Raw genomic sequence first — 22,115 nt, 5'->3', positions numbered from 1 at the left:
AGCATTAAGATCAGGTGGGCAGTCAGCTACTTCCCACCTGAGTTAAAAAACACTGTCAAAATTAAGGATGAGAGGGAAGTGAGCTGCCAGTTGCTTGCTTCTTCAACCCTTCTCTTTGCAGATATGAATCTAGACACTGGACTTCCTTCCTTCTGAGTAATAGATACCTTTCCTCATTCTTCTGAGCAGTACATGCCTTGACTCACTGCAGGCCTACTTCAAAGGCACAAAAGTCAGAAGGAGCACCCTCAGACTTTTTCTCACTAGAGTGAAGTCATGCATTATCACCTCAGGACAGGTAAACAGTAAGTAGTCTTAGCTGAGGTCTTAGTAAAGACAAGGGAGTTATCTTTTCATCTTCAAGATCTAGTTAAAATGAAGCTTCTTATCCAAGCTTATCTCAATTTAACCATGAAATTGAAAATACCTCTGTGGATTCTATTAAAAAATAGTTAAGTAGGTGCACTATGTTTTTATGGACTTATGACTACTTTAATGAAAAATGAAAAGAGCAGAAACAAAGAGTGCAGGTCACAAAACGGAAAGTAAAACCACTGAAAGAATAACAGTGGTTCTGCTGTGCTCCTAGACAGAGACGGTGATGGCCTAATTGAGTTTTATTAGGCATTGCTTTCTAATAATTTATGTGACTGAACATTCAAAACTGTAAAAGGTGCTTGGCTAATATTCTAAGTAGTGTATTTGCTTAAGAAAACTTAGACACAACATAACAGTTGCCTTTAATTAGTACCTTTCATCTCAGATAACTGAGAAATTAAGAGGGTAAATAGAGCCACCTTAGGTTTTCATGGTTCATCTGCATCTTGTATAGACCTTTAAAGTTTAGTAGCATGTTATGTCCTCCTTACATTCAGATGAAAAAGCTCTGCATGCCATGAAGCAACTGATTCATGACAGAAGTCTCCATGAAATTCAGAACACAAAAGTTCAAAAGGAAGGTGGCTCTAAGCCTTCTGTTTAGGAAGTGCTCAAGTGCTTAGGCTTTTGCACCTGTGAAATTCAAGCAGCTGTTTTAAATAAAAGCTGTAAAAGTGAGCCCTGGCAGCTTCCTCTGTAGAGGGCTGGCAACAGCTGTGGAGCAGACTGACAGCATGATTACCTGTGAGGTGTGACTCCCCTCCCCTAGGAAAATGCTGAGCTGGGACAGTTTGTTCATGTCACAGCATGTGACAAAAGCTTACCAGAAAAGTGATCACTCTTGTCTTACTCTAGCAGTCTTTGTGTCAATTGATTCTAGCAATGAGAGCCCAGGCTTCCCACTGAAGAACTTACTATGGCATGGCTGACTCCAGTTGTGATTTGGATCAGAGAACAGTGTGAGCAGAGAAGCATCATGTGAGTAAGAACACGTGCTGTCCTGGGTGACACTAGCTGTGTATGTACTTACCATCCCCTTGTTTGTTCCCCTTAGATATTAACAATTAATACTACTCTCTTAACTTTCTCCAAGTCTATGTTTACACAGTATTTCAAGAGGATGTAAGTTGTTTATGAACAGGGTGTCCTAGCAATGAGGGAGGCAGCTTGAAAGGGAGAGTAATTCCTCAAAAAGTTATTTTTTTATGGTGTTATACATGAAAGTTGGTGGGAGGTAACACTTGGAGTTGGCTTATTATTTCATGGAGCCATGAATAGAGAGAAAAGACACAGAAATTTCAGACAAAAATCAGTTTATTGAGAGTACTAGCACTAAATGACTCACTGATTTATCTCAGTAGGAAAACAAACCAGAAAGTATAAGAGAGTGACTCTGAACAATACAAAGAAAAACATGTTTTTGTTCAGGTGTTTTTAAAAAAAAAAAAAAGGCACCTTTAGATTACAGATTTCCTTGGTTTGAAATACCCACAAGGAAAAAATAGTTTGTGGCTGATCAGGCTGACAGAGTTGGTGGCAGTGGTGTCTCCTTTCACATACAGTTCAGAATTTCAAGAACTCTCCAAAGTAGCAGACACTTAAGTTATGTTTCTTCGTGATCGAGGCAGAAAGTGAATTAGTATTTGAGGCTTGCATTATTTGAGCAAATGCTCTAGGCAGTTGAGGGCCTTGGATTGTGCTTCCCTCAATTATTTTGGTTGATGCTGATTCTTTTGTCCAAAAGACTTAATCAGTGAGACAAATCACAGGAGAAATATTCTTTATCTGCTGGTCAGATTAATTATTTGAATAGTGGGATTATCTCCATGCTGCTCCCTGGCAGGTTCCAGTTCTGTATCAGGTGAAAGTTAAATTATTTTTGCAAAATGAAGTGGCACTAATGAGAGATTGAGAGCATACAATGCCAAAGTCCCCTCCAACCTTTACAGGAGGTAGGAAATGCGTGTTAAGATGTAGGGGGGTGTGGAACTTAGCAAATCTCTCACAATCTGAACTTGTCAGTGAAAGGGAGGTATTAATCTTTCCTACAAGGCTGCTTGGGGTTTCACCTCAAAATTGACACTAGAATTTCTGAGAAGTTCTGGGAAATCACACATTAAAGCATGTTTACCATCTGCCAATATAAAACAACGTCCAACTAAGCCACCCAAAATGGCACAATCAAATATTCATCAAAAATAAGGCCGCTTCATTTTTAGGGGTTTCTCATAGCTTAATGTTCTTGTGTAGTTACAACCTGGGAGTAAACCTTTCCCTCAGTGTCTCAGAATAAGTCAGTACCTCAAGCTTGTCCTTGGCTGGATGTCAGTGCAACTTCTTGTTTCTGTAGACAGCCTGTGCATTAAATAAGACTGAGAGTGATGCATTTAAAAAACCCCTAAATTATATTATTAATAGACAAATGCCTAAGAATACAGCTGAGTGACACACTCTGAGTATTATTTCCAAGCAAATATTGATTGTTGTTTGTGAAGAGATAGCACAAGATGTAAAGCCGTCCTGCGATCACAATTTACTGCTGTTTGCTTAAAGAGAACCGGTATGATCCTTTATGCAGAGATCAACCCTAATGATGAATGTGGGTCACTACTTTTTCCTGCATGTTCTTGACCTTCAAATCAGTATTTCTTGTATGCATGCTTTCAATATGTTATTAACTTTGGAATGAACTGTTCTCCTACCTATGCTTCATTATAATTCCACTCAAGTTAATCTACAATACTAGTAGTTTTGGCTTGTGGAAGGACATAAAGGATTAGTATTCCACCATGTTGGACATCTACAGACACACACAATTAACTCTGATAATTTTGTCATCTCCATTGGTTAAGTCTCATTTTATCTGAGTTCAGATTAGCTGACCAGCATTTTTTCAGCACTACATTTCAAAGACAGAGATTTAGCTTTGTCTGATTTGGGACAGGAATGTTCTTGAATTATGAGGGAAATTAATTTTGGCCATCTGACACCATCTAGAAGAAACGTATGAGAGTTGTATGTGCCAAGCAGCTCAGAAACCTGTGCATAAAATAAAGCTTTTCCACTATTCTCCTTTTAAACACTGAAGCAAACGAATGAGCATAAGCCATAAACTCCAGCCTTGATCACTCAAGCACATAATATAGCTTAGTGCTCCAATGCCTAAGGTGTCACCTTGGCAGAAATTACTGAATGTGTGGTTTCCACAATTGCCACATTAATTGTGAACAGCTAATATTGTTTTTCATTACCCTTCTGCAGCACAGTCATAACCAAATAAGGCAGGAGGAGACTTAAACAGATATGTGACTTCCAGTGAAATATATTGACACCAGAGCCAATTAATACAGTTCCCTATTTCAGAAATTGGATTTGTTCAGTTCATGTCCTTCCGATTCTTGCACTTGAGGATAATTCTTCCTGATCCTCAGGAAACTTCAACAAAACAAAAATGGACCAGAGCAGAAAGAAAATCTTGTCTTATGCTACCTATTTAAACAGAGCTTTCCTTCCAATAAGCTATCTCAGAACACCAGGCCAGGAGAAGTGTTTCAGTAATTGGCCATCAGAAGTACATTGGACAAATTCTGCACACATCTTTGGTGTACAGGAGCTTCTTATCTTGTACCCAGAGAACTCTAAAGAAATGGGCAACACTGGGAAAATAATTAACAAAATGGTAGTATAATATGTGAAGCAATTTCAGGTTGCAGTAGAGATGATATTGTGTGATACCATTCTTCCTGAGTCTCACTGGTTCCCCTATCAAATCCACTCAGTTTGTAAGTAAAAAGTAATTATTTTTAAAAAAAACATACAGCAGATTATGACTATCAAGATACTTTCTCTCCCATCCCCTGTATCATCTTTGCTTACAGAATCCCTGTGCTTTACATTAGTAGCACAGACATTTTTGTGCAACTTTACACATCTTCAGTGTTGCTCAAGTGACCTCATTGCACTTCTGTAGCTTTACACCTATTCCAGCACAGCCATCCTCTGATGAGAACCCAGAAGGATGCAAAAAGCATATACTTCAGCCTGCAGGATACACACAACATGCTTCCTAAAGAGCTCAGTATGAATTTCAGGACAAAGTCTGAATTGGAGAGACTGGCAACTAGCAAAAACATCAACCATCTGTAAATCTGGTATGGAAATTACTGAACAGAATGAATATCAATAAGGCAGTTGATGTGCCAACACTTCTACACATACTATATCAAATATCTCCACTTTGCTCGTACTTTCTTTCAATCATTTCCTCTGTTGCATGTTTCTCCACCTCTTATTGTTAATTACTAGTAGCTACATCATTACAATAATCAGATTATCTCCTGGACTAGTAACTGCCTCATTCCCTTCAGAAGCTGAGTAGAGAAATTATTACAAAAAAGAAAAGCTATTCTGGGACAGAGAAGAAAGAATAAAAAGATAGATAGCTCTAAGGGCCCCAAAGCAGAAATTAGGAAAAAATTAACTCATAGTACATCACATGGCCAAGAACAGTATTTTCATTTTACCTCTGAAGCCTGAACAGGGCTCATAAAGACCCAACTGTCAAGCAGGAAAATTACTGATACTTTTTATCAAGGCATTCATTTCTGGTTAGATGCCTGTAGTCAATAATTGTTCTCACCTACACAGGAAGGGCAGCACCCACCATTGTTCAGCTCCTTTCCCCCAAGGAAGGTATTCATGTAACTTTGAGAATATTTAGCTCTTTGTTGCTTTGGACTAGATAAACCACTTACCCAAGCTAGCAACAACCTCACGCAGTTTCTCTGATGAGCTTAGATACCATGGTGACAGTAGAAGTATCTAGGATGGAAGACAGAGAAATTACAGTTATTTTGTTGAGAATTAGTGCAGAGAAAGATCTTAGACTTTCTTCTAAGATTTGACACCAAGCTAACTATCTTGATGTATAAAACACATTTTTTGCAACAAAGACAGGATTATAGCCAGCTAAGAAGTTTTCAGGAAAGCCAGCCACCATAGGAAGAGAATTAAGTTTTTTTTTTTTACTCTGCCAACTTAATGTAACCCAAAACCACATTCTTTTTCTCTGTTGAGATGGGGCCAGACTAAAGATCCAGTCGATTGGCATTTCAGGCCTGCTGTGAAGTGTTATACACACTTTTACAGACCAGTAAGTTGAGATGCACAGAGTTAGTGTCAGTCAAAATAAGAGCTCAGGAAGTTTTATGATCTAATCAGTAGCAAGAAATACTTTTGACTTTTTGGGTAAATGGGAATATTTCACAATGTAAAGACTGATCTATTTATGTAGATGCACTTCTAGAAGGCATCTTTTTCAGCTGCATTGCAGAAAAGCCTTTTAATTTTCATTTTACTCCATCATGCAGAATGTGATGACAATGACACTCAAGATTAAAGGTGGGAAATTATGCATGGCCTCTTGGGCATTTGAGTAATACTTTTTTATAGCTCATAATTATTCTTCCTGATCACAATAAAATGTAAATAAAATAAATTATAATATCATCATTATTTTCATATCTTGGTGTGACATTTGGCTATGGACCACAGTGACTAAATGTATTATTAAAATTAAGAATGTTACACCTGTAGTACATGACAAACCACCTAGAAGCTCCAGTCAAACAGCACGTTCCCATTATGCAGCTCATTTTAATTGTTACTTTAGTAACAATTGTTAGTAGTTATTTCCACTTACAGAAAATCATATATCATACACAATGGTCTCGCACCACACAAGCAGAATTCACCACCCCACAGGCAATCTGGGACCTTCTTTCCCTGGAATCCAGAAGAATTCATATCCATCCCAGGTATTTAGTGTCAGTCTACCTTTGAGACTTCACAGATTTACATCTTCTAATTAAGGATGAAAGAAGCTGGTGTCCCTCACTGAACCCAGCTGTATTGGAGAACTTGCTGAGAGTTATTGTTAGGAAGAGGAATGAGGTATTCTTTTCCTTTAGTGACTTGGCAAAAATAGTCTACAAAACCAGCCAGTGATCCCGGGTAAACAATAAGATCCTAAATTAAAGGACAGCAAATAAAACGAGAATAAACAAAGAATTAATGGACTTGCCCACTCATCAAAGCGTGGATGGATGTAGTTATGCCAATATAAGTATGTGCCGAATGTATAGTATGGTGTATTTAGATATCTCTCTTACTTCAGCCATACTTGGTGCTGCGTTGTCACAGCTATTTTGCATTAAAATATCACATTGCTGACTGAGAAAGGAAAGACTGTAGTAAATGCTGTGCAGATGGAGCTAAATGTGGTATTTTTCTTCTGAAGTTCAACTGCCCAGTGACTTACCCCATACCATCCACTCTTCTCGAGGTGTTTTTTTCTTCATGTTGCTATGTGACTGTTGGTCAATTGACAAGGAAGGAAAGAATAATCTGGAAATTTAAAATATTAGATCTGCAGTGGTTAGAAAGGATTTTTTTTCCTCCAATGGATTTAAAAAAAAGTCTGTGCAATCTGGCTGCATCTGAATGCCAAAAGAAATATGACAGCTCTTAATGCCTGTGAAAGGATTTTTTTTAAAAAAATGATTAATTTATCTGTTTTTCTCTCTCTCCTTTTCTAAATTTTTTCTTCCTCCCCCCGAAGTATTGTTTCTTAAGGCAACAAGGCTTAGGAAATCACATTGTGTCTGCCAAAATTTTTCAGTAACTTTTGAACCTGCTGTAACTCCTGAACCAATTCCAACCTAATCTGATCAAGGGCTAAAAGGAACAAAAAAATATGTCCTCACAAAATTTGTGAAAATCAGGGAATGTATAAAGGAAAAAGATAAAAATTAGGACCCCTGTGGTTGGAGAGGCTGAAGCAGAAACATCAAGCTGCCCATTAGGTTCACTGTGGCCAACTGATCAGTGTGTGTTTCTGAATTTGTCCCGATACCTGCCTCTCACAGCCTTTGGTCTTGGGATGGTATGTGGACAGAGTATGAGCAGAGCTATGGCTACATGTGGATGGTGCACAGGAGAAGATCTAGAAATGTCATACCCAGGCTGCATTAGTTCTGCTGCTTGTGGAATAACTTATTTTGTATTATACTTTCACCTCTTGTCTGGCACTCTTTTCCTAGAATAATTCACTGTCTATCACTCTCATGGCAATAGCTCTGTCCTGGTTCACGGCTAAGATCAGGAAAGGGGAAATCTCGAGGAAATATGAGCCATTGACTAGATGAACACATTAGGCCAAATTAATGAGAAGAGATTAATCTGTTGAACTCTGAGAAGAGCTGTTCTTGTCAGGACAGAATTTTTTCCCTTCCCCTTTTAAAATTTCCTTTTCTCTTCACTTTCTCTCCACTCTCTCTCGTGGAACTGTTTCTCTGGTTTCTGTGTTGTTTTTTTTTTTTTTTCTTATAGTTGCCTTGTCAATTCACTCTCACCACAGGACCACTGCTCGCTCTATATTGCCCTCTCTGCCATCCCATTATAGACAAGATCTAGTGAAGCAAAGGTACTTATTTTGCCAGTTTCCTGTGGGTCTAGTTCATTTGACATGGTTTCGCAACCATGAAATATTATTTTAATAAAGTTCAAGAGGGGAAACTATTGGCATTAAAAATGAATACGTACTCTTGATGGAATCTTTTGTCTTAAAGGTAGTACAGCAGGGAATTTTTGGAGGAGACTTGATTACTAGTGGGACAAAGGGCAGTAAAATGACTTCAGGTATGGGATACTAAGATACTATTTGTTCCTTAGCTCCAGATACACACACACTAATGTCCTTTTTGCTTTGTTTTCTTCATTCCTGATATGTTTTTCTTGCACATACTTTGTGCTTCAACACAGCTTTCTTCACAGAATAAACCCTATTAGGGCTGCTTTTTTTCTATACAAAATTGTAAACGCTGGTTCATCAATCAAAGCCCAAGAAATACGAGTTTTCAATGCCACACAGCTGCTAACAAAGTTGAAAAAAACCCCTTAGTTTACTGGTTGTAAGTGAATAGTGCTGCATTAGTTACCTGCATCTTAAATGAGGCCCACCCATCATTGAAACATTTACATTTTTAAAATTTTTTTTGAAGATTTCTATCTGAAACTATAGAAAGTGTAAATATTCTGGTTTTGAAAAAAATATACATATATAGTAGGATCTCTTTTATTTTCTTTTTTTTTTTTTTTCCCTTCCCCCTCCCGCCGAAAAAAAAGAATGAAAAGTTCTAATAATTTACCGCCTGGTGCAGCGTCTGACTTCAGGCATTTTGCCAAATTTAATGAATACGGCTTACAGGGCAGAGCTTGAAAGGAGGGACTCCCTTCAGCGTGTAGTAGAAAGCGACCGGGGAAAGCGAAACTGAGCGAGACAGAAATGATTTTGTGTTCCTGACAACGGACGGGAGCGCAGAACTCCGGCGCTCCCCCTGTTCCGCTGCCACCTCCAAAAGGTTTGAACACGATGCCGCCTGAGAGGACGAACTATCGGTCTGCACCTTCCAGCGGGACAAGCCGGTGACGCGATTCCCAGCCCCGCCAGGGCTCCGCGCCCTCCGCGACTACAACTCCCGTCAGCCCGCGGCGCAGCGGCCGCCTCACTGGCCTGCGCGGAAAACGGCCCGTTAGTAACTTTCCACAGCTGGGCTGCCCCGGAGCCGGCGCAGAGAGGCGCCGTGGGACCTACTGCCCGTCCTCTGCGGCTGGAGAGGCCGGCGGGAAGCTGACCCGCTCCTCGGGAGGCGCCGCCGGAGGCAGCCCGGGCAGTCGGCGGGCCTTCCTCGGGCGGCGGCGCCGCGATCACGCCTCCCTCTCTGCAAGATGGCGGCGCCGTTGGCGGTAAATTCGGGTAAGAGGAGCGTGAGCGCGGGGCCGCGGTTCTTCCTTCTCCTCCGCGGCAGCGCCACTCGCCGCCTGCCCCGCTGTCCGCCAGCCGGTCGGGGGGCACAGGCCCGGCGCCCCTCCTCAGAGCCCGCGGAGCCGGGGGCGGCGGCCAAGGAAAGGCCGGGCGTGAGGAGGCGGCGCGGCCCGAGCGGGCGGCGGGGCAGCGGGGGCCGCGGTGACGCTGGCAGGCGGCGGGGAGAGCGGGTCCGTGTGAGCCGCCGCCCGTGCGGCGGTGCCCGGGGCTCTCGGGCCGCGCAGAGGCAGGTGACGGAGCCCGGCGGTCGGAGCTGCCGCCCTGGCCGGCTGGTGCGGGCCAGGGGGGCGTGAAGCCGGTGACATGAGGTGGCCTTTGACTCGAGGGGACTATGGTAACTCAATGCGTGTGTGATTAAGCATCACTTCTGTTTTGCAGTTGTCTCTTAATGCCACCCGTTATAAAACACAAATAAAAAAGCACCTAATTTTGCTCTGTTACACAAGAAACCTGGAAACGTTGAATTGGTTTCTCTTGCATTGAGTGGATTAGGAGCAGCTGGATCATCTGTAGTCCTTTTAGAATCTGTCACAAAGAGCTGATTTTAGGTTACTGAGGCAGTGCTTACCCAGTATAATTGGGGAATAAGTCTAGTACAAAAAGAAAAGACTAGCTAATTGGAAAATCACTTAGGAGGTCATCTCATCTAACACTGCGTTCTTGCACTTAAAACTGGGCCAATTCAGTCAGGTGGCTCAGGGCCTTATCCAAAGTATAATAGTTTTGAATATGTTTAAGGATGAAGATTATCCCAGAGGTTGTTCTGTTCCAATATGTGACCACCATCAGAGTAATTTTTTTTTTTTTCTGATGGCTAATTCAAAGTTTCTGTATTGCATCTTGTCTCAGTTGCGGCCTGTCTCCTGGGGTACCTCACCGTTTTCTGTGTACAGTGCCATTTAGTAGTTGAAGACAAGAAAGCTCCCATCCTGCTTTAGCATTATCTTCTTAAGGCTGAAAAAGGTCAATTCTTTTAGTCTCTTCTCATTCATTGTGTTCTCCAGTGCCCTATTTCAATGTCTTGCTCTGGGGAGCCCAAAATTGTACACAGTATCAGAGTGAATGACTCAGAGATGCCTAAAAATCACTTCCCCACACCTGTTGGCTGCATCTCTGTTAATACAGCCTGGTGCTTAGAGGCAACCTTTTGCCGTGAGAGTGTGCTGCCAACTAATGTTCAGCTTCCTGTCTACCAGAACACTGGGTGTTTTTCTGTAAAGCTGCTTTCTAGCTGCTTGGTCCCCAGCCTGTGCTGTTCCTGGAGTTATTCTGTGTCAGGTGCAGGATGTTCCATTTGCTGTTGTTGAGCTTCATTAGGTTAATAGAGGGAGAATGGAGACCCTGTGAAAAGCAGTTGTGACTGGAACATAGGCATGGCCAGAAGGTTTGTGACTAAGGTGGTGTATGTCACAGTGACTAGTTAATAAAATTAAATAGCTCCATTTCTGTGTCAAGCAAGGAGTGAATCTCACAGAGAATATATTTTGATGTAACTGAATCAATTGCATCCCTGCTTCCTTGCACAAAAGTGGTAATAAAGCAAAGACCCTTCATTTGAGAGAGGAGGAATGGTAATTATTCCTACCATTCATAGCATCTGAAATTTGACTTTGTCAAAGTGAAAACTGGAGTGGTCCAAAGGAGACTACACTTTATTGTATCAATTACATGGCAAAAGATTCTATAGTCTTATAATTAAAAAAAAAAAAAGCAGAAGTTACTCGAGAACTAATGAGGATTTTGCCCTAAGTTATAGTACATTGTTTGTTGGGACAGATGTAGCATGGTTAAGTTTATAGTTTGACAGAAAGTTCAGGCATAAGCATCAACTACTATTGTTGCCAAAAGAAGCAACTCAGCCTGTCCTTCCTTGCTGTCCCTGATGGGAAGGTCAGCCTTTCTAAAACTGTAGTAATAGTAGAAGCATCCTAAGGTGGAAAAAGTCAACATGGTTGCTAAAGTCCAACCTTTTTTCCATCCCAGTTGCTTATTCCTTTCTCTGCAATACTCCATCTTTGTGCCAGCATAGCTTGTGCCGTTACAGAGCAAACTGCGTTGTAGATGTGATCCTGCTGAAAATAAACTCTTTTATGGATTGGTTTTCAGTTAGAAAAGTTAGATCCTTAATTTGTTTTAATGCCTTACAGTACGTGTAGTTGTGCTGGTGCAAATAGTTGAACAGCTTGTGGTAGGCACTGTGGATTGCTGCTGGTGTTTATTGGACTTGGTAGTTTAATAAGAGCGAAAAGACCATTTAGAGTGGAAGTAAATCTCTGAACTCTGAAGTTATGTGGAGAGCCAGTTACAGTCTGGAGTATGAAATGATTTGTCCAGCAGTAGCTATCTTCGATTTGTCTAAGTACGGGCAACATGGTATGATTAAAATACGTTTAAAAAGGACAGAGGATTTGTCCTTTTTACAGACTCTCCTCTCAGGTACAACTACTGGCACTGCTTGTAAATGACAGCATGTGAGACCCTAGTTCTTGTTAGTGAGGGTTTGACTTGATTTTATTATTTCTTCCTTCACATGAAAATGAAACTGATAAAGTTTTGCTTAGTTTTTTGCTGCTTCCAAGACACCTCAGGGAGTGGTAAAGCAGACTGAAACTAGGGGTCTAGCTCTCTGAGACCTGCCCTTGTCTCTGTGCTCTCTGGCCACACTTCGACTTGGCTTATGCTACCTTATTGTTCAGGTCGTCCACGTAGCATTTTGCATTACTTTGAGGTGGCATCTTGATTGTACGAATCTTCACATCACAGTAGTTACCATTTGCTTGCTGTCTTAATGTAATCAGCCTGATTAAGATGAGATGTGGATGTGTTTGATGTCCCTGGTCAGGGTTACTTTGAGGGATGGAGCCAGCTAGAACAAGTTAGAAGAAGATAAAATGTTACCTCTGTACTTGATTTTGTACCACAATATTAACTTGTACGTTAAAAAAAGGGGGGAGGGGAAGTTAAGTCAGTTGTGGGTGAAATGCTGTTATTTTTGTATTTAGGCTAACCTGCAAGGCATAGTTTCATTTTATCATTTCTCCAGAAACAAAGCTGATTTCAGGGGTCTCAGCCTTTGACCACCCACTTGTTCTTTCCCTCTGTGCTTCAAGTGTTGCTCTTTCAGGTTTTTTTTAGTGGTTGTCAGGACCACTTTGTAACCTGTGTTAATGAAGTAATCTGATTTTTGAAAACAAGCCTCAAGAACTCTAAACATGATAGAAGAACTCTGTAAAGTGTTGCTGCTTTTTTTTTTTTTTTCCTTTAATTTGGATCATTTGACTACCATGACTTATAGTGCAGTCCATCAAAGTTGCAGGGACATTATTAATGAAGAAGGGGTGTGTATGGTTGGGAACAAGTGGTTCTGAATGAAGAAAGGCAGTGATCTCTTAAAGTATCTTTTCCACTAGCAAAATTATAGCATGCAAAAACCATCGCTAGTTAATAACCACATGAGGGACTGTATCAGTAGATGCTCAAAAACATATAACTACCTACAATCAGGTGGTGGTGTTATGCTGTACCTTGTAGACAAACTGAATACAATTGGTAATAAATTTATCTGGTATGTTTAGCAGTGACTTATGGTGTGTAGAACCAAAAAGTTTCAGAAATACAAATAAGTATCCAAACATTTCCATTGTTAGATATTCTGTTTAGTGCAGGTCTTAAAATGTTGGGTTTTTTTTAACAGGATGTTAATATGACGTTGGTCAGAACGATTTTCCATTTGTAAGGTTTTCAGTTTAGACAGTGATTCTGGCAGAAGTCTGAAGACTAGTTTGGCACACTGTTTTCATGAGACTTGGTGCAAAAAAGGAAACTTCTGGTGCAGTCTTAAGGCTACAGGCTTTGGATTCTGTGTGATACAACTTGTAGTGTGGAAGAGAGAATTTCAGCTGTAATATTGAACTAAGATTTGAAGTATGCAGAGGACACTTTTTTCCAGCGTTGAGAAGGAGGAATTGTATTTCCAGAGTAGATTCAGACTATCTTAACTAATAATACATTTATGTTTGCTAGACCAGAAATAATCTGATCTCTTCTAAACATAGTGAGGTGATTGCTTATATTGATCTGTCTGTTTCTAGTAAAGGAAATTGATTCCTTTATGAAGCTCTTGTGCAGAATCTTAGCAACAAATGTGCCTTAGAGATCAGAAGTACTTGTTTGTTTTAAAATGAAAATGAGATGAGTAAATGTGAAAGTAAGTGTCTTTAGGCTTATTTTTGTTTCTTGTGTAATATTGCCTTTAATCTTATGACTTTGGTTTCTAGTATATTTTGTTCTGCACAGTCTGATGCAGTGATGCACCAGATCATCATGGCACTGCTGTTCATTTTCAGCTCCTCATATATTATGTATTCCTTTGTTTTGGAGTTTTCTGTAAAAAATGGAAAACAGGAAGCCTGCCTTGCCAAGTTCCATTCAGATTCATGGTCTGCTGTCCAGTTCTTAATTATTCTTTAGTTTTACTGAAGTGGGGGGAATTTCTTGGACATATAAGGATGTAAGATTACACTCAGTGATTGTATCAAATATCTTTGTAAGATGACTTTCAGCCCCAGAACTTAGTTGTGTACATCATCTTTTTTGCTTCTCTAGCTCTCTAAATGCAATTAGGTTTTATATCAGACCATTGTTATTTTTTTTGTGCCTTAAGAAGGGAAAACATGCTTTTCTTGATTCACATAACAGTCTATAGTGTCAAACTTAGACTAACAGTAAATTTTAAAAGTCTACTTACTGAAAATAGTGTATAAATACCTTGTTTTCCTTGTTTCTTTCTCCTTTTCAAATACATTTTCTTTTGTTTTATTTCTTCCTTTAGCTGCCAGCTTATGGGGTCCATATAAGGACATATGGCAAACTGTAATGAATGCCATTTGGAAAAGGCAACCTGAAGCTATTCATCGCCTCGACCAGGTTTTAAAGAAACACAAATCTGACTTCATTTCCCTCTTCAGAAACCCGGTACTGGACTAATGCTCTCTTGTGGAATGAGTTGATGATTTATTCCATCTTGCATTGTAGCAACTAGAAATATGTCTTCTTTCAGTGGTGTTACTTCTGAGATAGTAAATGGCTTTTTAAACTGATAGGTCACAAAGTTTAAGTCAGCTGTAGAGTTTTGTCAGTATATTTTAGCATCTGAGTTTAACAGAAAAAAAATTATTTAGAAAATAGTGCTTTGGAGTAGTGCAGCACATGTCTTTCATTGAGCTGATACCAATTCCTGTTGAAAATTGTATCAGAATTTACTTTTGGTGTCCATTATTCTGAGTAAACCCAATGTCAACACCAATTGTATAGGATTATTTTTGGTACATTTCCACAAAGAAACCATTGCTGTGCAAGTGTGAAACATTTTTAGGATGCCTTTACTATCTCTGTGTTTAAAAATACTACCTTTGTTTTTATGATGACAACCTAACCTGTCAGAACTGTATTTGTGAGGAAGGATTAATGTGTAAACCTTTATTCAGTATTTGATCTTACCATTTTGAATAACTTCCAATGCTTGTTTCTCTTGCAGCCAAAGAATGTTCAGCAGCATGAGAAAATCCAGAAAGCAAGTACAGAAGGGGTTGCTATCCAGGGTCAGCAGGGAACGAGGCTTTTGCCAGAGCAACTCATCAGAGAAGCCTTTATCCTCAGTGACCTCTTTGATATTGGAGAGTTGGCAGCTGTTGAGCTCCTTCTAGCTGGTGAGAAGGGAAAATATTTAAGAGCTGGAAAAATACAACTTAAATAGGGCCTTCTTATTTAAGTGTGTGCTTAACATGAATGCGTGGTTCAGTCAAGGCCTTAGCTTCCTAACATAGAATATTTTTAAAAAGAAATCTGCTGTCACTGTAATGTAATCTGATAACAGTGTTCTGAACCTTAATGTTCATATTTTTGCAGCTATTGCAGAAGTGGAAATAATTTGATGTTTCTTTTATGATGTACTTTCTCCATAACCGAATTTAAAAATAGTTTAAACAAGATTGAGAGTTTTTTCCATAAAGCAGTGTAATAGATATTGGTTCTTCAGATTATGAATTATACATTGATATGTGACTGTATTTGGATCATAGTCTAATAACTGATTAGTAAGAGAGGTATTCTGGAAAGTGACACATGCTTTGCATGTAGAAAATTAATTTCAATGTTACTGAAGTATAAATGCTAGTTATCATCACTAGCCACTCTTCATTATTAGCTTTTAAATTCGTCTAGAAGTAGCTTGCTAATTTGTGACCTTTAGAAAGCCATCTCGAAGCCAACCTTGATTTCTGCTTTGAACTTGAATTTTCAGTATAAATTCAGACAGACAATTTCATTTTCAATAAAGAAATCTTAGCTTGAATTAACTGTTAAGATGGGTACATATCAGTTTCAAATGCAATTTGGACTAGGATACTTATGGACTTGAATTTATGTTTATTTTATATTGGTGGATATTTTAATAGTTTAATATTTTAATAATAGCACCCAAAATTTCTGTGGTGTTTTTTTTTTTTTTTTTGGAAGTGCCTGAAACAAATCAAAGTGGTAGTGAATTGTTTTGAATGCTACATTTGTATTTCATTTAGAAATATAAAGATATAAAGCTGTTGTCAAAGCGTGTATGTTCAACTTTGGGTGACTGTTCTGTACATTTTCATTCAACAGGAGAACACCAGCAACCTCACTTTCCTGGCCTTACAAGAGGTCTGGTGGCTGTTTTGTTGTACTGGGATGGAAAAAGATGCATTGCCAATTCACTACGAACCCTCATCCAGTCACGCCAAGGGAAGACGTGGACACTGGAACTCAGGTCTGTAGTAGGGTGATGAGCTGATCAAAGCTCTTTGCTTTGAGTGCTTTTAGGACTGATTAGACTCATGAATATTTTCAAATCTGTTTGTTTTTTGTAACCTAATGCAGCTGCTTTCATGTTTGCTTTTAAGCATAAGATTCTTTTTTCTTACACATATTTTTATTAGATCATAAAGATATGCGTTTTACTTTCAGGTATTTTGTGCTACTTCACCTTTTGACAGTGTGTTGCTTCAGACACCCTCCTAGTCAGTGTTGCTCTAACTAATGAGTCTGAGTTTTTGCATTTACTGTGCTCTCACTTCCTGTGTCCAGCAAAACAGAACTGTGCTTCTGTCTTTAATTAAAATGGATGCACTATCTCCTGGCAAACATAATACGCTAACATTTTTTGACTTCAAAAGAAAACAGTACACAGTTTCCTTCCAGTGCACAGTGATTGCCTGACTAGAGAAAGATGAAAAGATGTGTTCTAGTGTAAATATAAATTCTGAAACATAAGATAAATGATTACTTTAGAACTAGCTCCACCACTTCAGTATGCTGTATGTAACTGAACAATTGCAATTACTGGTAAGAAAGAGGCTGTGAGCTTGTGAATTATGTGCATCTTATGTATAGTACTTTTTGATAGAAATCTTAACTAGCTGATCCATGTTGTGTTCTCGTATTCCATGCTCTTCAATCTACAGTTACCTAAAGACTTTGTATGCATTCATTATAATGTTTTGAGAGGGCGCTGCTTACTGAATATCAATGCAGGGCTGGTTGCTTTATGTATATAATGTAGTTGTACATTTTCTGTCAGCAAATATTAATGTATTTGATGAGATTTATTATTTTAGACTTCCTCTGTGACTGGGTATAGTATGATTAATTGTTACACTTGTATTTTTTTCCATTATAGTCAAGAGTTAATGTCTATGACAACACGCTTTACAGATGAGCTAATGGAGCAGGGTTTGACTCAGAAGATCCTCACTCTTGTGTCTCACATTGATTTGAACAATGAATTTGATAAACTCCAGCGAGAGCGAGGCTTGGGCAGTGAGAAACATCGCAAAGAGGTAAAGAAGGGACTGGGTGTGAATATTTTACTTGAGTTACTGCTCAGATTAGAAAACAGACTGCCGAGATACATGAAGTGATTTTTCTTTAATACTTTCTAGTTACTGTTCTTTACCTTTGCGAGCTCTGTTACTGTCTCAGGCATCATAGTGACTACCCCACAGCTTGTGCTATATTAGTGTGGGATCCAAATTAGTTCCTGCATTTCTGTTTTGCTGTTGCTCCCTGATGCTTCTTAGTGAAGAAGTATAGTCAGGGACAGTAAGAAAGGAAGCCTAATATTTGCACTATGTGTAAATTTATTTTTTTTTCCCAATTGTATTCTGAAGACTGTATATTAAATTGGCTGCTCTCAACACTACTGTTATCAGCACCATTGGAATAAAAATAGCAAACTTAAATTTATAAATTATTAAACCAGATTGAAACCAAGGCTACTCAGGCAAATAATGCTCTTTTTAACAATCCAATTATGTTGATATGAACAGAAGCATTTCTAATATTGAAGAGTGAGAATTGCTTGAAAATGAGTTCTCATTTTTGTAATCCTTGAACTTAATTGAGACTGTGACTAACTGCAGAGTATGTTTCTAGTACCAAGATTTTAAACATTATTGTTTTAATTTCTGAAATTCTTTCTAATGAGTAAACTGTCTAAAAATTACTCTGTGTTATAGTCAGTCAATTTGTTTTCCATCAAATGAAGAGCTAGGTTTTACATTTTTGCTATTAATCTAGAAACTATGCAAAGAATATACTTCTGATTTACCTTAAATCACCTTAATTTACTTCAGTTTTACCTTAAAATTAATTTCATGCTTAATGTTGGAGGGTTTTTTTCTTCCTTTTAGGTGGACTACCATATTTCCCTCTGTGTTAATTAGAATTATTCTGCTGGAGCCTGTCCACAAGTCTCTTGCTGTGTTAAATGTTGAAAAGTTTTTCTCTTTATCACCATGCATGTTATTTTACTGGAGGTGGAATGTCTATAGCTCTTTATTTTTTATTTAACAAGGTACAATGGATCAAGGTCAAGAACATTATTAAGAAGTTAATAATTTAGCTAAATAAAATTTTACTAATAACATTATTAAAAACCATTAGTGGCTTTTTATTTCTTAGGGTATTGAGCAGGGTGTGTGTAGTGTGTGTTGGTTGGTGTGGTTTTGTGTTTTGTTGTGTGGTTTTCCCCCCCACAACTTCTACTGTTTAACTACTTTCAGTCTTATAAAAAACTCAGATTGGGTGGAGGAATGAGGTTAACAAATGAAATAAATGTCCTTGTTTGAAACCAGCAATTTCTGGTGTAATTGTTAGAAGAAGGACAACTTTTTTTGTTTTCGAGACTCAGTGCACTTTGTTGTATCACAGCGTACACTATTTTGTCAAATAAAACTAGAAAATATTTTTAGTATGAAAACGCTTTGTAACCATTACGTAGGGCATGATATTTATTCCATATGTAACAGACGGTAAAAGATTTTGTTGATGTTTATATTCTAAAGCTGATATAAATATTTCATCTGGGGAAAGAAAGTTCCAATTTTAAATGTTTCATATTTCTCAATGCCTTAAGGGTTAGGTATTTGTATAGTCAGTTGAGGGCATCTCCTGGGGCAAGGGGAAGGCTATGACCTTATCTGGATATATTATAACTACCAGTTATACCTCACATGAAATGCCTGGGAATATGTACACATTTAACAAGCAGAAATGTGCCTTTTGTTGTTTAGCAATTAAAAAACCCCAACATTTTCTGTAGCTGCTGTCTTTAGAGTAATTTTTAAGTTAATTCAGTCATAGTGATTGACTGAGAACAAGTTGAACATGTTGCCAGAGTATCTATATTCACTGGTTTTTGTTTGGCTTTTCTTTGAAAGGTTTCTGACCTCATTAAAGAGTGTCGACAGTCCTTGGCTGAGAGTCTGTTTGTCTGGACCTGCCAGTCACCGCTGAGTAAGGATGACACTCTGATCCTGATAAGTTACCTGGAAAAAGTAACAGTGGAAGCTGATGGCTCGTTGGACGGTGTGAACTTGTCTCTTCTCATGGCTCTGCTTTACTGCTTTGATGTCAGCTTTCTGGAACAAGGCACAGAGGATCGTGACGGTAATGCTGGCAGGTTTCCCAAAGAGGTTATGTTGTGTAGATGGATAAATTGTTATTTAACCAATTTTGTTACTGATCAGTAACAAATTGGTAAGATTTTGCGTGTTGGTTTCCGTATTAATTTACTGGGTTATTGGTGTTAATGTGTGTTTTTGTTGTTCTTCAAGATTTGATGTACCGACTCCCTCTCCTAGCAGAAAGACAGTACATAGCAACAATACACACTCGTCTTCAGGAGTCTCAGCCTTGGAAATTACCAGGCCTGCAGGCTACTGTTAGATTAGCCTGGGCGATGACATTACGAGGAATATCCCAGTTATCCGATGTGACAGGTAAATTACCTTAAAGTGCAGTTGCTGCACGTTAGTATTCAGAGCTTGCAAGTGGTGTAAGTCAAAGTATCTGTTATCTTTTTGAAGTGTTAGTATTTACCTTTGTGATAAAATTACTGTTGACACTCCTTTAAAGCTTTCTCAGTATGCAAGTTTGGTTGTCAAGAATTGAACTGCTCTGAAATGTACATGGATTTAGAAGTAGTTAATAGACAGTAATATTGCATAGTTCCTTCACTGAAGTGAAAGAGATGTTAATGTACTGAAAAATGTGAACTATTGCACTTTAGCAACTTTCGTATTATTTGCACACTTACATTAAGAATAGATTTATGCTTATGACTTTTTACCTCTATAAATGTTAAACCTTAGTATCTTCAGAGGACAAATCAATTTTTAGGTTCTTTTCATGCTGCACTTCATAAGCTTTCCAGGTTCCCTACTGTGTCAGAATTAGTTCTACTCCAGAATATCTATTAAAGAAAATTTAAACATTAATTATAATGTTTAATTAAGATTTGTTTGTGATTCTTAGTTCACAGCCTTAGATTTGATTGGGTAAATGGATTATGCACTTTAACACTTATTAAAGAATAAAGTTGAGATAATCACCTGACATTAACTTTTCCAGTCTAGTGTTTACCTGTATGGTAGAAAAAGCATAGTTGATAAAAGCATGTCGATTTGCGTGTCTGCCAGGTATTCTGGAGCATGTTTTGTTTGGTGACAAATAACAGTAACTTATTTTTTTGCCTCATGTGATTTTTGTTGCCCAGCTCTTGCAGAATTCACTGAGGCAGATGAGGCAATGGCAGAGCTCGCGGTTGCTGATAATGTGTTCCTGTTCCTGACTGAATCTGTTGTGGGCTCTGAAAATTTCTACCAGGAGGAATTTTACATTCGCAAAATCCATAACCTTGTCACAGACTTCCTTGCACTTATGCCAATGAAAGTAAGTTGCTTGTGTGAACAGCAGTTCTTGAGAAATGTGGGCATCTCTTCTATATTTCTGACATGAGTCCAGGTAGCACAGAGATGCAGGTGTGACCATCAACTTGAGGTGCTGCAGTTCAGAAGACTTGTTGACTTTATGGAACTGGTATGGTTTGGGGTTTGTTTTCCACACTGAAGTACAATGTGATATTTAAAACACTTGAGTGTGGTGAGATTTGCAAAGCAAGCTTATGTGGTGGTAGTGGCTTGGGTTTGTTTGGTTTTACCTGATTTAAATTTAAATGAATGCTGGAACTGATGGTAATGTATTTTTTTGTTTATTTCTGTGTTTGTTTTTTTTTTTTTTAATTTCAGTACAGGCACTTTAGCCTAAATTAACTTGCTGGTTTTGTCTCTCATTTGTAATTTATTCTTTTACTAATGATCTTTTCCATATTTAAGGAGAGGGATTCTGCTTTTCCTTTCAGGATTATCAATTGTTGTGAAAATGAGCAGCTGTTTTCACTAGAACAGCAGAAATGCTGCAGAATGGTTTTTAAAAAGTTTGAAGCAATTATAAGTTTTATTTGTCCAAGACCTTGCATCTAGATATGAAAAATTAAAATAATATGAAAATATTTTCATTTAATTGATGGAGGCTTTATTTTGTGACCTTCATTGTGTTGACCTTTAGTTGGAGTTGCCAAATAATTACTTTTTTCGATGTGCAAAAGGAAGGATATAAAACATATTTTGTTCATTTTAACCTCACAGAATGAGAACAATAGTGGCAGGAAAACCAATATTTGAGCCTTAAGAATCTTCGAGGGCACATATGAGCATATTGTAGACAGCTTTTAGGTTTAATCGTAATTTATTTATAATCTGTTGATACTGTGTGTTGTTTTCTCAGGCTGTCTTTTTGAGCCACCAAATATGTATAGGACAAGTATAATGTCAGCTCAGACAAGTTAATGTTGATAACTTTACAGCTATATTTCTACTGCAATGGCTGCCTCCATACAGTATTTACCATGTTGTAACAGGCTTTGGACATCCTTTGAAGGCTGCACGCAACAGTGTTTTCTGTAATACAGACACAATAGCGCTGAGGAATATTTTGAATATATGAGGAATATGTGAGGTATATTTTATGCAAATTCCTTAAACAATCGAGTACAAACAGATTTGGAAGTGGTAACATTTTAATTGGCCAGCTCTTCATTGGCTGGTGTTGCTTTTCAAAAGATGGAATGTCTCCCTGTAATGATACCAGTTTTTATGAAAGAGATATAGAGTAGATTTTTGAATGAAGGTGGAAGAGCTGGAGAATGGCCCAAGCTGAGGTCGCTGCCTTATTAGATTTTGAGCAAATCTGAGGCTGTGTCCTGTATCCATGGAACTGCCTGAAAATCCCAAAGCTGTTGGTTTGTTGGTACCTCTCTCTTCTCCATTGCATCGTGGAGCTGAAGGCTGTATCTCTGGGAAGTGTATTCTCTTCCATTTTGGGTTTTTTGCTTTGGTTCAGATCTGCAGTTGGTGTAGCTAATGTCTGGACATGAAAAGAGATATTTTTCATTACAAGTAGAATTTTATGATACAGGATA

At 38.5% G+C, this 22,115-nt stretch overlaps 1 protein-coding gene and 1 long non-coding RNA gene across 2 annotated transcripts in view; one reads left to right on the top strand and one right to left on the bottom strand.

Moving 5' to 3' along the window:
• Positions 1-1,836: 1,836 nt before the first annotated feature.
• Positions 1,837-8,834, bottom strand: LOC139825942 (uncharacterized). Its single transcript, XR_011736099.1, has 4 exons — positions 8,586-8,834; positions 6,698-6,783; positions 5,133-5,199; positions 1,837-2,733 (listed from the first exon to the last, which is right to left on the bottom strand). It is a non-coding gene; the product is annotated as an uncharacterized lncRNA (long non-coding RNA).
• Positions 8,835-8,940: 106 nt separating this feature from the next.
• NUP205 (nucleoporin 205) overlaps positions 8,941-22,115 on the top strand; it is a 50,093-nt gene continuing 36,918 nt past the window's right edge. The window contains exons 1-8 of the mRNA XM_065836567.2: positions 8,941-9,193; positions 14,094-14,236; positions 14,799-14,970; positions 15,920-16,064; positions 16,974-17,133; positions 19,015-19,243; positions 19,411-19,575; positions 20,352-20,527. Coding sequence (XP_065692639.1) covers positions 9,166-9,193; positions 14,094-14,236; positions 14,799-14,970; positions 15,920-16,064; positions 16,974-17,133; positions 19,015-19,243; positions 19,411-19,575; positions 20,352-20,527 — 1,218 coding nt within the window. The 5' untranslated portion in view covers positions 8,941-9,165. The remainder of the gene's footprint in view (positions 9,194-14,093; positions 14,237-14,798; positions 14,971-15,919; positions 16,065-16,973; positions 17,134-19,014; positions 19,244-19,410; positions 19,576-20,351; positions 20,528-22,115) is intronic.

The sequence above is a fragment of the Patagioenas fasciata genome, chromosome 1 (assembly GCF_037038585.1).
Source record: "Patagioenas fasciata isolate bPatFas1 chromosome 1, bPatFas1.hap1, whole genome shotgun sequence".
NCBI classification, from domain to species: Eukaryota; Metazoa; Chordata; class Aves; order Columbiformes; family Columbidae; genus Patagioenas; species Patagioenas fasciata.
This window is presented reverse-complemented; position numbering and strand designations above follow the sequence as displayed.